Source organism: Fopius arisanus, unplaced genomic scaffold (assembly GCF_000806365.1).
Source record: "Fopius arisanus strain USDA-PBARC FA_bdor unplaced genomic scaffold, ASM80636v1 scaffold00062, whole genome shotgun sequence".
Classification (NCBI taxonomy): domain Eukaryota; kingdom Metazoa; phylum Arthropoda; class Insecta; order Hymenoptera; family Braconidae; genus Fopius; species Fopius arisanus.
Genome location: NW_011887801.1, coordinates 553659 through 568466, shown reverse-complemented (window position 1 = coordinate 568466; position 14808 = coordinate 553659). Strand labels below are relative to the sequence as shown.

The following is a 14808-nucleotide window of genomic DNA, read 5'->3' as shown; positions in this document are numbered from 1 at the left end:
GTTTGTATCGCCAACCAATGGGTCGTTAGCGTTGGTAAATAGTTAGTGCGCAGGCGTTTGGGCATTTGGACAGCTGCAGGCTACCAAGTGCTCGATTATTTGGGCAGGGTTGGCAATAGATGCAGTTTAGTCGCAGTTTTGTTTTGCTATGCACCGGGAAAACTAGTACACACAAGTACTTGATAGATAATCAGCCATTGAGCACCCCTGATCACTATTGCATGAGGTTTTTCCGCAGGGTTTCTCAATTGTCACTCATGTTTTTCGACTGGGGTCTCCGGGATAAGTCAGGATAAGTCACTCCGGGGAAATAATCACTTCAACCTGAACCAAGTGCTCATTATATGCAATGAGAGGTCGAGGTGTGTCGTATGCGCGAATTATTGGGTAATTATAACTGTTCGACGGTGTGCTGTAATTTTAGAAATCAAGTTGCAGACAAATTCCTGGGTATTTTGCCGCTTGCAATAATTTTTTAGGTGTGTCTGTGGTGTTAGTGAGGGGTCGTTTTTTTTTTTGGTGGTGGTGTTGGAGAGACGGTTTTTGGTGGACTGTGGAAATTTTGACGGCCAGTATACTGTTGCTCCTCTTCGATAGACAGTCGGTTATTTTTTTTTCATTTTTATTAGCAACTTCGTGTGAAAATTGGGACTATCGCTGTCTCTCGATTGCCACCTCCTATTCTTTATTTTTTTTTCTCCCCCCTTTTTTCGGTTATTTCAATATTACGTAAAATTTATTAAAAGGTGGACACGACTGATTGAGATTTAAAGGCGTTATGCAAATGGTGAAACTTCAGTGAAACGGTCATTTTTAAAACAAATATGGGAATATTGTGAAATTTCAGAGGATTTGTGGTGTGAGCTGAGGATTACGGGCTACTCTGGTGATTGTTGGATGGTTGAAGGGTATTGAGGATTTTCGATACTGGAATTGTGGTTATTTGGGAATTTCAACTGTGATTTTTGACTTTCTAATTGTTTTCGTCATTGAGACGGTGAATTGTCATTCGAATCGTCAGTTAGCACTGAAAATTCTGAGATGCCGTTGTTCAGTAGAAAAGAGTCCAATAAAAAGCTCAAGAAGGATGGCAAGGACGATAAATCCGCCTCCGTCGACGATAAATACGTACTTAAGGAACTTCTGGGAACGTAAGTTATTATTTATTAAATTATTAAATATTTATCAATTCTCGGGGTGGATTTTTATGTTGTCCACGTGGATAATGTCTCGGTTTTCGTCATCATGAGAAAATCGTGGGGACAGCTGGTGGATCTCCACACTGACAGCTCCCCAAGACTCATATATATTTTATATTTTTACCGTACCTGTTTGCTCCTGACATTGCTACGAGCAATTCGCTAATGGGGGTCTTAATTATCCATTAAAAATAAAGTCACACAGATTTTTATCGGAGAAATGTAATAGAAATCTTGGGGCTAGTGTCAAATGCCATCGAGCAACTTATTATTATTCGTTGCATAACTTGTTGTTGAGAAAGAAACGGCTCTCGTATCATCTGGGAATATAATATTTTTCTCTCTGTAGTATTTATAAAAATAGATTATTCCTTAACATAAATATATAATCCGTCTATTGCCTCCACATTAAAATATTCAAGAATTTAAATAAATTGTCAAACACTGAGTGTCAGTTGTAACAACAAAAAACCGAATGTCCGCAAGATTAAAACAAATGTTATTGAGGTAAAAATAAATAAATGAGGAATGTTATCTTGCAGTGGAGCTTTCTCGGAAGTGAGACTCGCGGAGAGTAAGGAAAGACCCGGGCAAATGTTTGCGGTGAAAATAATTGATAAGAAGGCACTGAAAGGCAAGGAGGATTCATTGGAGAATGAAATCAGGGTGTTACGAAGGTAGGAGACAAATGCCAGATCGACTGTACCACAAAATTCTATTTTTTCTTTCACCCCTTTTATTTGTCTATCTCCTGAAACTTCACTTGCGAAGTTATAATAAAATATATAATAAACAACTGACGCATTAAAACCTTGTTTGATGAAACTGTCTGAGAGAAGTGGCCCATTGCGACAATGTTATTAATATTATTTAATATTTTCCTTTACTTGATTATACGTAATCATTGATTGATGATAAAACTTGAATTAGCACTAGTTCCAAAAAATCGCTTGTTGGAACTTGAGTATTTGTTATTTGGCATGCTTTCTATCTTATTGCGCGCCGCTTTATATTCCACTCTAAGCCATTCGCGTATCACATGAATATTATAATTCAAATGTATATCATTTACATGTGAGTTGTATATGTTCATATGTATGTATACAACACATTTCGCTTACAGAGTTATCATACGTCTGATATATTTTATTTGTTTAATAACTCCGAGGGTGCGGTCACTGGATACGATGAGTATTTAATACCGATATTTGGGTCTGGACTGTGGACCTTGTCTAATGTAGATATTACCATTGCGAGAAGAGAACAGAGAGAACAGAGAGAACAGAGAGAACAGAGAACATAAAACACAAAGCACAAGTCATCTATCAGACTCTCCCATCGACATGTCCCCCGTGTAATTCATCAATTACCAATACTATTGACTTGTTCATCCGATTCATTGATCTGTCGATGATTCTCAGTCAATTCTCCACTTTAATTCATCCAATTAGGGTTTATCATCGACGTACGGCATTTGGGGATGTGAAAGAAATTAGAAAATTGAAAAAAATTTTAATAATTCATTAGATTTAATGATGTAATTGTGTATGGTGTTTATTGTAATTCGTAGGTTCAGTGAAACAGTAACACCACAGAGTGGTGCAGGCCCGATGTCGGATAGTAGTGGCGAAAGAGGATGGTAAGTGTGGACCCACATTAACGGGAACCAGGCTACCTATACCACCCTTTTTTATATTAAATAGAATTATCTATTACGAGAATATTGTTTCAGTATTATTTGTGGATTTGTACATTGTTTTTATATATATTTTTTTTTATATCAATCAAAATTGAGCATTGAATCACTCATTCAGGATATACTGAGAACAATTCTGCACTCATTTTCTACTCGAAATTAATGAAACTAGCACGATGAGTCATTGGGTCTGAGAGTCATGGCATTGAGATTTATTGGTCATTTATTTTTATTTATTTTCACTCGCTGTTACTATTCACGAGCTATTTCTCACAGCTGTGATTGACTGATTTTTTTAGATGAATTCATTGTCTTCATGGTGACACTTTTCATTATTGCCACTTTAATATTATAAATTCGGTGATGAAATGTTGAATGAGAAAATGGAAATTCCACTGGTTCGTAACCATCCAGTTATGACAGATCGGTGATATTCAATCCACCATTGAAGGTCGAGTCTTATTTTTCCCGATGAAACGTCTCCATTATCTTCTCCATCCACAACGCGTCAACCATTGATAATAACTTTAACAATAATGACGTTATTACTTTCATAATAATTACACGAATCACATCCCTCGGTAATATTGTTGCTGGAGGCATCGATATCGCTCCAATGGGCGTCAAATAAATGAATAAAACAATTCAATCAACAATAAATTGAAAGAACATAATCTACTAATAACAATGGATCAATGAAATAATCTTATAATGCGCTGAATAATTGTTGTATCCCTAGTCGCAAGCTGCTCAATTATTTGTCGTATTTTAATTGTAAAACCTTCTTGCTAGCGCCGCATGTATGCACGACACCCGCTGCTTTTTATCTATTCCTTTAAACAATTCTCTCCATTATTTTATTGTCACAAAACAGCTGAATGTTTTTATCGAGTATTTAGTGGTAATTCATATGGATTAATGGGCCAAATTCAATGTGATAACTTCGGTATGGAGTTTAATTACTCTTGAGCAGGTGATAGCTGGTCTTTTCATAATTCTGCTCCCCCTCTCTGAGATCTGTAAATTCGTGTGTAATTCACACGTGATGGATTTGCGCTGGGGCATGAGATTGCGGATGGGAAAAAGACTGGACGATTCATCTAAATCGACTCCATTAAATTGATCTAATAAACACGTTCATTGTCATTTAGGAATTTTTTTTAATGGAATGCAGAGGTGGTGGTATTATTGGATGATTAAAATTTGATGATTGTTTTAGGTTGAAACATCCCAATATCGTACAGCTCCTGGAGACCTTCGAGGATAAGCATAAAGTTTATCTCATAATGGAACTGTAAGTGATTTGAGAGAGAAACGAGTGGTGTTTATGAATATTCATGATATTCTGTGATGTTTCAAGGGTGACGGGTGGAGAGTTGTTCGATAGAATAGTCGAGAAGGGGTCGTACACTGAGAAGGATGCTTCCGGTTTGATAAGACAAGTGCTGGAGGCTGTGGACTATATGCACGAGCAGGGGGTTGTACATCGGGATTTAAAACCTGAGAATCTTCTTTATTACAGTCCTGATGAGGATAGCAAAATAATGATTAGTGACTTTGGTCTGTCGAAAATGGAGGACTCAGGGATTATGGCGACAGCCTGTGGAACACCTGGATATGTCGGTAAGTGATTTGTTCCAGTTTAATCTCCAGGTCTGAGAATTAAAATTATAGCAAGTCCTGAATTGTTTTAATTCCCATGATTATTCAGCTCCTGAGGTCCTTGCACAGCGACCCTACGGTAAAGCCGTCGACGTCTGGAGCATAGGAGTCATATCCTACATCCTGTTGTGTGGATATCCACCATTTTACGACGAGAGTGATGCCAATCTGTTTGCACAAATTCTGAAAGGTAATCCCCTCTCCCGTCACACATAATTCACCTTGAAATATCAATTTGTCAGTTTGTCTCCAAATCCACTCAGACTCTCAAAAGATATCTCGGTCCCTCGAGGTATCGATGAGTCACGTACGCGAGGAAAATATCTCTGATATGTCCTGACCAAATTCGTTACAGCCCCCGATACATTGAGTAATCCCCCCAGGGCTTGTAAGTAACTCGTGTGGAAATTGTTGAACAATTTCGAATGATACCTCAACTCACCAATGATTTATCGACATTATTTTTCATTCCCAATCGATTTTAATTCCCTCCGATTTAGTGGCAGTGAAAGTTAACCAGACTGTTACAGGTGAGTTTGAATTCGATTCACCATACTGGGACGATATAAGCGATTCAGCCAAGGATTTCATTCACAAACTCATGTGCGTTAATGTCGAAGAGCGATACACTTGCAAGCAGGCTCTCGCACATCCATGGTTTGTTTCATTGTCTTTAGCATTGACATGATCATAACGGGATCTGTACTTCTCCAAAATTCACTTGCCCAATGTCATTTGGTCATTTGGTCATTCTGTTCATTCGTCCTATTTCCTTACGTGTCCTTAACCAATTGAATTAATAAATTTGAATTCACATTTTGATTCATTCATTTTGGGCTTTTCATTTTTGGACCATATATATTTATTTTTTTCTCAACAAAAAGGTCTTGGATAAATGATTTTTGGAGCCAAGGTAGACCCCATGATAACCCAATCATGATCATTAACAACTCAGGCTTTTACCACACGTAATCCCCAATGCTTGATGTTATCATCGTGTGTGATAATGTTTTTAGGATATCAGGAAATGCAGCGAGCAATAAGAATATCCACGGTACTGTATCGGAACAACTTAAAAAGAACTTTGCCAAGTCGAGGTGGAAGGTTAGTAGACAGTTGTATTTATCAATGATCTCATGATCTGTATTTACTCGCCAGGCTCCTCAGGAAAGTCTCCCTGTTGTCTCATGGTTGCAGCAAGCATATCACGCGGCCACCGTCATACGTCAGATGCAGAGGCTGGCACTCAACAGTGGACAACATCAGCAACGGGAGCAGGGATCCTTAGGACTGACCGGCCCCTCCATAGGCAATCCAACGGCATCCAGAGGGGATCAGGCCCAGATAAATCCGAATCATCGCCATCGGACGTCGGGAACACCAAATACATACAACTGAAGCAAATTATTGAGCCACCGATTAATCCAACCACTTTACCTAATGCTTCTTGCTCACAATTGTACTTTCGTCACAAACGCTTTAAGCTTCCGTGGCATAATACACGCACGGCAATTACCACTCTCTTCGGGAGAAATACCAGTTATCCGGTTAGAAAACAGCATAGACACAAAAAATCTTGAATCTCAGAAGCTTTTTCAATGGTTTAATAAAAGAAGTTTATCTTCTTCAATCTTCGATATCTCATATCCGTGGGATTTCACGTGTCACATTATTATGTTGATAAATTTAGCACCAATCCAGGGACTCTCGCGACATTTTATTGGGATTCTATTGGATTCTTTGAATCTTCTTCGCTGTATTTTGTTTTATTTCCATTGCAAAGTTCAGGGAAATAAAACGAAAAATCATATCCCAGTATTTGTATCTCGAAAATTCAGATAATTTCAGATCTATGAGAAATATTTTTTTAATTGATACATTTCACGTTGCGGTGCTCGAGGTATTGACGATTGAATTCGGTTTATTCTTTGTTTGTAATAATTATTTGTTTGATTTTTAATTATTTGCTTCTCTACCTTTGATATTCGAATCTCTCTATTTCTTTTTCGAACACATCGACATTCCTTTAGATCCGATTTACGAATGATACAACGACATATCGTTTTAGATTGTTTATTTCTGTTTTTATGATTTTTTAGTTAATGAAAAAGGGTAGGTATATTAAGACAGAATAATGACGCTAAGTATAGAGGACAGATGAAGATATTTTTGCGGGGACAGGCGAGAGTCTCGAACCGTTTGATGACAGCTCACCAGTTACATTAAGATATTTTTTGATGATAATTAATGATTAATGAAATAGATATGAACAATAATGAAGTTTATGATACGTAAGGCTATTTTAGACTTTCATCAAATTTTCTCATTTCAAAGTTAATATGAATATTTGAATTAACAATGGAAATATCGGTGAAAAATCGCTACAAGGTATATGATATATTATTGTAAACATTTTGAGCCATACTAACGGAGTGACTCTCTCAATACATGTATTCGTGTATATGTATATTGTACATATATATAAAATTCTATACATAATTTCAGCTGATATTTTTAACGGAATTGTATGTACAATGCACTATACTATAGATAGTTCGTTATATAATTGTATATGGCATTTTAAAAACTTTTATCAAAGCTGACTGAGATGCACCATTAGGTGGTGAATAATGCAGGTAGATTTGTGGAATGACTTTTTTCAGACATTCAATGGGTCTCGATGTGATTGATATATTTTTCATCTAATGACACATCGACTTTTCATTATCCTCTTTTATCCTGTTTTTCGTGAGATCTGCACATAATTCCGAATGTAAATAGATCAGATGTATATTTTTATTATTTCACCTCTGGATCGTAGAATTTTGTATCTTAGTCAGCGTCAATATTGTTTCCTTCTTCGTGTTAACGATCAAAACGTTTATCGAAAGAAAAAAAAATACTAAAGGTGAAACGGGGAATGACAATTGATCCCTGTTGGATCTAGATCTGATCGTTCGATTATTTCGACAAACAATGCTTAATTAATTAGAAGTGATATCATCTTTCGTTTAATTTTTAACTGTGAACCCTGTTTTCGGGAATATATCAATTGAGATCTTTAAACTTCGCTTCGTTTGGTATAAGGTACAGCTTTCAGCTGATGAATTATGAATACACGTGCATTTCACGGTGGTCCGTCCGACCCTTGGCCATATTGTTGAAATTCAGATGGATTAATAGGTATACAAGATTTTAAACGATTTATCGAATGGAGTAATGTATTTAGGTCTGTAATTCAAGGGAAAAAAACGTCATTATTCATTTATGTATGTGTACGTTTTCGTTTTTTTTTTGCGAGTGGAGTCGAGGCTATATATTCTGGTGAAATATTAAAGAAAATATGTACAGTGCTTGTGATTATTATAATGTTACTGGAAAATACACATATTTCTGAAATTGAATGGAATTCTTTCCTCAGCGTTTGAGACATCTTTCTTTATTATCAATAATAATCATCATTGTTACATTGTTATTTGGATATATACAAGTCCAGGGTTAGAGAATTTAAAAATCGATAGTTATCAATACTCAGTGATCTTCGATGGTATGTAAATGTACCATAATACTCATTGAAATGCACCAAACTGGAGATTATTAATTGGAGAGCAAAAATAATTTTTCATATGAATTTCATGCGTCGTAGGCTGCCAGGGCGTCTTGCAATTTAGACACTATATTTTTGTAGAAATTTATCTGCTCCTCGAGGTGCTTTCTCATCGCTTGTTGAATGTGCACCTCTCGTTCCGTTTGGAAATGTGACTCCTCTGCCAAAAGAGTTCGAGCTATGATATCAGTTTTTCGTGATAACTCTCCCAGCTGGTTCAATTCCATTTTATGCTCGGTTACTAAACGCTCGCAGTCTTTTCGCTTTTGTACTGCGCTCTGAAATAATAAATCAATTTGAAAATCAAATTATTGTTACATGTTTTATACTTCAAAAATATAAATAACTTCCCGAAACTGCATAATTCAATAATATTTTAAATAATTACCTTGTGGATACCGATGACATCAGAGAATCTCCCAATGATTCCCCTGTATATATGAAATTTATCAGCAAGTGGTTCCCAGTCGAACTTGGGCTGATCTTCGTATAATTTTCCAATATCGTTGTATGCCTCTCCCGTTAATTTCAGAGCTTGCGTGAGTCTGCCGACGTCTCCCTCCAGGGCATGCCCCAGAGACACAAAAGACTGGCCGATTTTTTGGAATTCCCTCTTGTACAATCCCTGATGCTTCTTCCCCTGGTCCATAGCCATCGCCATAAAGTTCTTGACAACCGGGTCCAGCCCATTGATGAATCTCGAGAAGGCGTCGATCTGAATTTCCACTTTGATGGCGTCCAGGGGAGTGTCCGTGCACTGGACAGCGTGAAAATAATTGACCCCCAGGAGTTCGTCCTTCTCAGCCGTTCGTTTTCCAGCTTTCCAACGCTTCTCATCTGTACACGTGATAAAATGCTCCCAGACTCGACTGCGTGACAACAATGGGTGCCGGCACACATAATCCACGAACTCCTGGAGTTGCGTTCGTCGGTGCTCAATAAATTGCTCCTCGTATCTTCCCGATATCTGTTTATCTGGGAGAGGAGGAATTGATATAAAACAGAATTTCTCCTCTAGCCTCTCGTGCAGCCAGTCGAAGTGTTTGTATCTCCGGGACACTTGAATATTATTAAACGTCGGCGTGAGTTGATAAACAATAAAACTCTTGAGTCCCTTCAATTTCGATTCTTTTTTGGGTGAAGTTATGACACAACTGTATCTCTCCCCGGTGGGCACCCATTCACACCTGCCATCCTCAGTTTCCTCCACGAAGACCTTCTCACTCTCAGGAACAGGAACAACCCTATTCCCGAGGAGAAAGCTGTCCTCACCGGATTTAATGAGCGTTGAAAATTTGTTATTTTTCTTTGGTACATTTGGCATGCTCCTCTCTGGAATGACCGAATGAACGTTTTGCATCGTACTACTATCGATACTTGATTGTCCAGATATTTGATTGTGCAGGTAGTTTCCAGGGGGTACGTAAGCTTGGGTCTGTCCGACCTCGGAGTCGTCGTCCCAGTCGTCGTCCCAGTAATCCCCTGTGCTCTGAGTCATGGAGGCTGGGGCTGAAGGCTCAATGGCTTGAACATAAGCCGCTGGAAATAGTCCAGATTTATTGTGCTGATTGTAGCCCTCGCACCAGCCATCACCAACATTATCCCGAGTCACTGTGAGAATTTCACCAGCTGTGATCGATAACTCCGCGGTTCCTGGATCTCCCGAAAAATCATAAACTGCTCTCACCTGTCCATTAATTAAATAAATCAAAGAAAATATTTAACAATACTGAAACGTCTTGTTGTATGGAGGTGATAATTACACACCTGCTGGCCTTCCATTCCGCACCTCAAGATTAAAATTCAAAAGAACCAAATTAATGATAGAAAACTTGACGTTCACTGCAATAGGAGCTACTTCAATCCACCGAAAATCCCCTCAACATCATGTATGAACCATCAATACCACCTGGAACAAACCATAAACAATACAATAATGAAAAAATAATAAATCAACTCTAATTAAGCATATTTCAGTGTTCCAACGTCAACAACCTGTTGATGGTCTCCTAATTCTTATCACCAGTATAAAATGATGGTGAGGAGATCATTGGATTAATTTTAATAATGTCAGACCAAGTGTGGGGATAAATACCAGTTGATTTGTTGTGCCCTCCAGATTCAATATCATTTGTGACAACGAAATACCAATTAGAATTCTCAAAAAAATCTCGGGCTGATGAATAATTATTGACTCCAGCCACTAAAAAAAGGGCAAAACAATAATATTCAATTGTCTCTTATTTTTGGTGTTGAATGTCTCAACAAAGGAGGCGGTGAACACGTTGACGTTCAGGGATTCTATGTGTGTGTTCACTACATAAAGAGAGAAACAGCTGTGGGAACAGCGGCGACATCTCAAATTGTGCTCCAAAAAAAATTGGGCTCCAAAAACTATACCAATGAATTGGCCATTGGCCCAATACATTTAAACCGAGAGAATACCCTAGTGCAACTTCTTGATCATTTTTTTTTACTCTTGAATAATTGTTTGTCAGTCTCGAGCAATGTCGGTGTTACGTACAAGCTTCCTGATAAGAAATAAATTGAGATTCTTCGGTACAGCAGTTGCAGAGACAGTAAAATCTTCTGAAACATCGGAAAAAACGAAGACTACGATTTTAGAACGTTGGAGTGAGTTATTATGATTTTTTTTTGCTTTGTAATCGACCAAATTTAAGTTTAATCATTTTTTTCGCATGTCAATTCAGTATATAACCCATGAGCTCGAAAATTCACGATTGGAAAAATTGGTATATAGTCAATCGAGAAAAATCCACCTACCACTCAGAAAAAAATCAATAAGCGCGATTCCCCACTTGTTATTTTTAATTATCTGTTTATGTTCCATTTAATTTTTCATTTGATTCTCTTTCGTATTCATCTCGTGGATTCTGGCCCTGTCACTGGCCTCAGCCTATTAAATCTCATTGAGGACAATGAAGTCATGAATAAACTTGATGTGTAATTTCTTGATGTGATGGTGTTTTCAGAGTTGTATTGGAAAAATCTCTACCTCGATTATAAAGATGTGGCTGTTGACATCGTGAAAGAATGCCGAACTCGTCCACTCAAGGCAGGAGTTTATTTCTCAGGTATTTGATCTCGTATTTCACTTTATTGATGATTTTTGTATTTTTGACGTTTAATTACTTCAGGTATAGCCAGTTGCTATTACTTATCTCGAACAAATCCGGATTTACTGACCTTTCGAGAGGAACTGCTGAGAAACTCGATGCGTCTGATGTACATTGGTGAATCAACTCGCAATCAAATTTCTATGAGTCATGTATTGCACATGGAGGAATGCCTAAACAGCAACATCGTGAGGAGACTGAACCTGGGGATTGTTTCCTTCATATGGCTGGACAATTACAGTGATCAGTGTGATCTGTACAAAGTGCAGTGCAACTACTTAAAACCACAATATACGAAATTCAATGAGAGAATTGTGGACGTGGGATTTCTAGGGAAGTGGTGGATACTAGACGATAAAATGAGAAATTATGATATCAACGACAGCGAATTTACCTAAATCAATATTTATTTTTTGTATAAAATAAACTCTGAAAATTCGTATTTATCTTCTATCGGAAGTCTGAGTTTTGCTAGTGAGAGATTATCCTCAGGATTCTGAAACAATGAGAATTTAACGAGTGGATATTAGTTGCGTATGATCTAATGCTTAGGAATAATTTACAACGTACCAATTGCGTAGACAATGGCAGTGCGACAGGGCACGTACACCATTATACGATGTGGCCGATCTGCGAAGGGCTCGGGTTTTGAAAAGTGCCTGCAACCCGGATCAATCCTGCACTCGCCCCCAAATTCTTTATCATCACTATTCAGTACGACTTTGTAGGTTCCAGCATTGGGTACACCAACTGCATAATCCGGGAATGACTGGGTTGGGTGGAAGTTGAAGACGAACACGAGTCCAGCTCTGTCGAAGACTATCACCTTGTCCCCCTCGTGCTTCCAGCTGACGTACCCTGGATCAGCAGCCAACCAGCCGTATTTCTCCTCTAATAGATTCATCGCGCGATCGAAATTGTTCATGAATTTGTATTTTAGGAGGTCATCGTCCACTAGGTTCCACTGGCGTCGTGCGTAGTGGTAGCTACTATTATTCCCCGCTCTGGGAAAGTCCAGCCATTCCGGATGCCCGAACTCATTCCCTGGGATAAATATTTAAATTCCATCAATATAATTTCTTTACCGTGTATTCACTCAAAAATTAAAAAAAAATTAAATATCAGAAAATCTTATTGACTTCATTTTAGTCGTAGACCAGAGTAAAAAAATTTGCAAAATATCGCACTTTGAGTCTCAATAAACCTGAGGTTATCGAAAATCCATAGAAGAGGTCGAATAACTTACCGATAAAATTGAGATAAGCTTCGCCACCGAGTCCATGTGTAACGAGTCTAATCAAATTGTGGAGAGCAATGCCTCGTGATATTATGGGACTGGGATCGCTTACGACACTCATATGGGTGTACATCTCTTTATCCATCAACCAAAAAGCGATGGTTTTATCACCGACCAGGGCCTGATCGTGTGACTCAGCATAGGCCACTGCCTTCTCCATCCATCTCCGATTAGTCAGGGTCCAGACCACATCTCCCATGTTCCAATCATCGTCACGAAATTCTTTCAGGAGTTTAATCCATTTGTCAGGGATGGCCATGGCCAGACGATAGTCGAAGCCTATTCCAGCTTCATCTACTGGTCTTCAGGCCGAAATAAAAAATTTACAACAAACAGATAAAATTTATCTGTTAAAATAAAAACCAATTACTCATAATTAAAAATCAACATAAATTGGGGATCAATTACCTGCACATGGCTGGCATGCCACTAACATCCTCAGCAATTGTCACCATCTCAGGGTACAAACGATGTAGCATATAATTAGCCATCATCAAATAAACAATTCCCTCGACATCAACATTGAGCCCAAAATATTCCTCATAATTTCCACTGAACCCCTGTCCCAGGCCTCGCGAGTGGTACAGCATGGAAGTTACTCCATCAAATCTAAATGAATAATCTCGACAATGAAAAAAGCCTCCATAATCCTCAGATGTTCCCCAAATTATTCACCTGAATCCATCAAAATGATATTCCTCGACGTACCACCGCAGGTTGGAGAGGAGAAACTTGAGGACATCGTAGTTGCCGTAATTGAATAGTCTACTGTCCCAGAGGGGATGTTCTCCCCTTGATCCAGAGTGGAAAAAGCAGGCATCGGTGCTGTCGAACATGTTGAGGCCATCCACAGTATTTTTGCAGGCGTGAGAGTGAACCATATCAAGAAGAACGAACAGTCCGTGTTCATGAGCAACATCGATCAACTCCTTGAGCTCCTCTGGGGTTCCATACCTCGAGGAGGCTGCATAAAACGACGTCACCTGGTAGCCAAAACTGGCGTAGTAGGCGTGCTCCATGATGGCCATCAGCTGGATGGCGTTGTACCCCTGTTTCACGATCCTCGGGATTATTCCTCTGGCGAACTCCAAATAAGTCCCAACCCGTAGTTCACTCGTGGCTATTCCCACGTGGCACTCGTAGATACGAAGACTCTTTGGTTTTTTTGGCCTTGGATTCCTCCATTTGTAGAGATTTTGAGGGTCAGGGTGCCAGAGACGTTGTTTATAATTCGTACCCTCGTTTTTATTTTCAGGAGCCGTTACGTATGTCGCCCAGGGACTCAATCTCTCCAGAAATTGACCAGCTCCATCCTCCACGATAATTTTTACCTCAGACAGGTGAGGAATGGGGCAGGTACCATCGCTATTCGGGGGGAGTTTTAACTCCCATTTCCCAAATTCTTGTTTAGCGTAGGGATTCTTCCTTCTGTCCCAACCATCTGCAGGAATATTTCAGGAATTAATTACACATTCAATTTTTTTTTAAATACTGGGTATTCACACTCTAGAGCATTGACTTACTGAAATCCCCTGTCAAATAAAGTTGTTTAGCCCCTGGAGCCCATTCCCTAGCTGTCACCCCGTTATTCTCATCGACAATAATTCCAAATGATTCGTACGCCCTCGAGAATTTATCGAGGCTGCCATCACCGGCTTCGATTTGCTCCATATAATCCTTGAACAGTGCGTATCTACAGAAAAAATAGCCATCAATTGGGAGAAAATACATGCAATAATTGAATATTTTTAAGGAAAATTAAAACAGTAAATTTATGTACCTCTTTCGGAATTCATTTTCGTGGGGTTTGAGGTAGGGATCCCTCTCCAAAAGTTTATCAATCTCAGGTACGTCCACCTTGGATGGATCCATGCTAGACCAATGGCCACCCATTCTATTTTTATCCCAAAAATTCGGGCCAAAAGTAAAGCCAGATATAAACAATTACTGACGAGTGTGTTAATGTGTGCATGTGACGAAATGCAGAGACAGTGTGTGGAGATGAGCCGAAAGATCAGCTCGAAATCCATGAATGACAAGTCAAGGTGATTGAATATCATTCCCCCTCTTCTGAGAAACATCATTTTACTTCTTTTCTATTTATGTAGAGTGATAGGGAGATTTTAATTTAATTGAATGAATTATCACACCGCCCCACGGTGTTAAAGGTTCATCGTTAATAACAACGCAGAACCGTTTGTTATTAAAAT

The 14808-nt window shown here is 38.7% G+C and overlaps 4 protein-coding genes across 12 annotated transcripts; 2 read left to right on the top strand and 2 right to left on the bottom strand.

Moving 5' to 3' along the window:
• The first annotated feature begins 76 nt into the window (after window positions 1-76).
• Window positions 77-7956, top strand: CaMKI (Calcium/calmodulin-dependent protein kinase I). Of its 8 annotated transcripts, none has more exons than XM_011308762.1 (10): window positions 77-387; window positions 848-1151; window positions 1742-1876; window positions 2770-2838; window positions 4115-4189; window positions 4256-4518; window positions 4607-4747; window positions 5088-5214; window positions 5574-5611; window positions 5716-7956. In XM_011308762.1, the coding sequence occupies exons 2-10, from the start codon at window positions 1042-1044 to the stop codon at window positions 6135-6137; spliced, it is 1380 nt and encodes a 459-aa protein (XP_011307064.1). In that variant the 5' UTR covers window positions 77-387; window positions 848-1041; the 3' UTR covers window positions 6138-7956. The 8 variants fall into 8 exon arrangements, with proteins under 8 accessions (XP_011307064.1, XP_011307063.1, XP_011307065.1 ...); XM_011308761.1 differs by having other exon boundaries at window positions 747-1151; XM_011308763.1 differs by having other exon boundaries at window positions 77-450.
• Window positions 7844-10460, bottom strand: SH3PX1 (sorting nexin 33-like protein SH3PX1). Of its 2 annotated transcripts, none has more exons than XM_011308769.1 (4): window positions 10260-10460; window positions 9932-10073; window positions 8553-9851; window positions 7844-8442 (listed from the first exon to the last, which is right to left on the bottom strand). In XM_011308769.1, the coding sequence occupies exons 2-4, from the start codon at window positions 9944-9946 to the stop codon at window positions 8191-8193; spliced, it is 1566 nt and encodes a 521-aa protein (XP_011307071.1). In that variant the 5' UTR covers window positions 9947-10073; window positions 10260-10460; the 3' UTR covers window positions 7844-8190. The 2 variants fall into 2 exon arrangements, with proteins under 2 accessions (XP_011307071.1, XP_011307072.1); XM_011308770.1 differs by lacking the exon at window positions 10260-10460 and adding an exon at window positions 10160-10250.
• Window positions 10461-10553: 93 nt separating this feature from the next.
• On the top strand, window positions 10554-11760 carry LOC105268881 (uncharacterized protein C19orf52). The gene is made up of 3 exons (XM_011308758.1): window positions 10554-10798; window positions 11158-11259; window positions 11323-11760. Exons 1-3 carry the CDS (start codon window positions 10672-10674, stop codon window positions 11697-11699), a joined length of 606 nt encoding a protein of 201 aa, XP_011307060.1. The 5' UTR covers window positions 10554-10671; the 3' UTR covers window positions 11700-11760.
• AGBE (1,4-alpha-glucan-branching enzyme) lies at window positions 11691-14630 on the bottom strand. The gene is made up of 7 exons (XM_011308759.1): window positions 14379-14630; window positions 14122-14291; window positions 13274-14039; window positions 13007-13207; window positions 12548-12900; window positions 11872-12345; window positions 11691-11797 (listed from the first exon to the last, which is right to left on the bottom strand). Exons 1-7 carry the CDS (start codon window positions 14489-14491, stop codon window positions 11790-11792), a joined length of 2085 nt encoding a protein of 694 aa, XP_011307061.1. The 5' UTR covers window positions 14492-14630; the 3' UTR covers window positions 11691-11789.
• Between the last annotated feature and the right edge of the window lie 178 nt (window positions 14631-14808).

Excerpts from the sequence above, each read along its gene's own strand:
- AGBE (XM_011308759.1), bottom strand. The coding sequence starts at position 14,491 with ATGGGTGGCCATTGGTCTAGCATGGATCCATCCAAGGTGGACGTACCT. Across the intron at positions 14,292-14,378 it reads GAAAATGAATTCCGAAAGAG|ATACGCACTGTTCAAGGATT; the intron begins GTACATAAATTT and ends TTTTTTCTGTAG. Across the intron at positions 13,208-13,273 it reads TATCATTTTGATGGATTCAG|ATTTGATGGAGTAACTTCCA; the intron begins GTGAATAATTTG and ends TTATTCATTTAG.
- SH3PX1 (XM_011308769.1), bottom strand. Across the intron at positions 8,443-8,552 it reads ATGTCATCGGTATCCACAAG|AGCGCAGTACAAAAGCGAAA; the intron begins GTAATTATTTAA and ends TTATTATTTCAG.
- LOC105268881 (XM_011308758.1), top strand. The coding sequence starts at position 10,672 with ATGTCGGTGTTACGTACAAGCTTCCTGATAAGAAATAAATTGAGATTC. Across the intron at positions 10,799-11,157 it reads TACGATTTTAGAACGTTGGA|AGTTGTATTGGAAAAATCTC; the intron begins GTGAGTTATTAT and ends TGGTGTTTTCAG. Across the intron at positions 11,260-11,322 it reads GGCAGGAGTTTATTTCTCAG|GTATAGCCAGTTGCTATTAC; the intron begins GTATTTGATCTC and ends TAATTACTTCAG.
- CaMKI (XM_011308762.1), top strand. The coding sequence starts at position 1,042 with ATGCCGTTGTTCAGTAGAAAAGAGTCCAATAAAAAGCTCAAGAAGGAT. Across the intron at positions 2,839-4,114 it reads AGTAGTGGCGAAAGAGGATG|GTTGAAACATCCCAATATCG; the intron begins GTAAGTGTGGAC and ends TGATTGTTTTAG. Across the intron at positions 4,748-5,087 it reads GTTTGCACAAATTCTGAAAG|GTGAGTTTGAATTCGATTCA; the intron begins GTAATCCCCTCT and ends AGACTGTTACAG.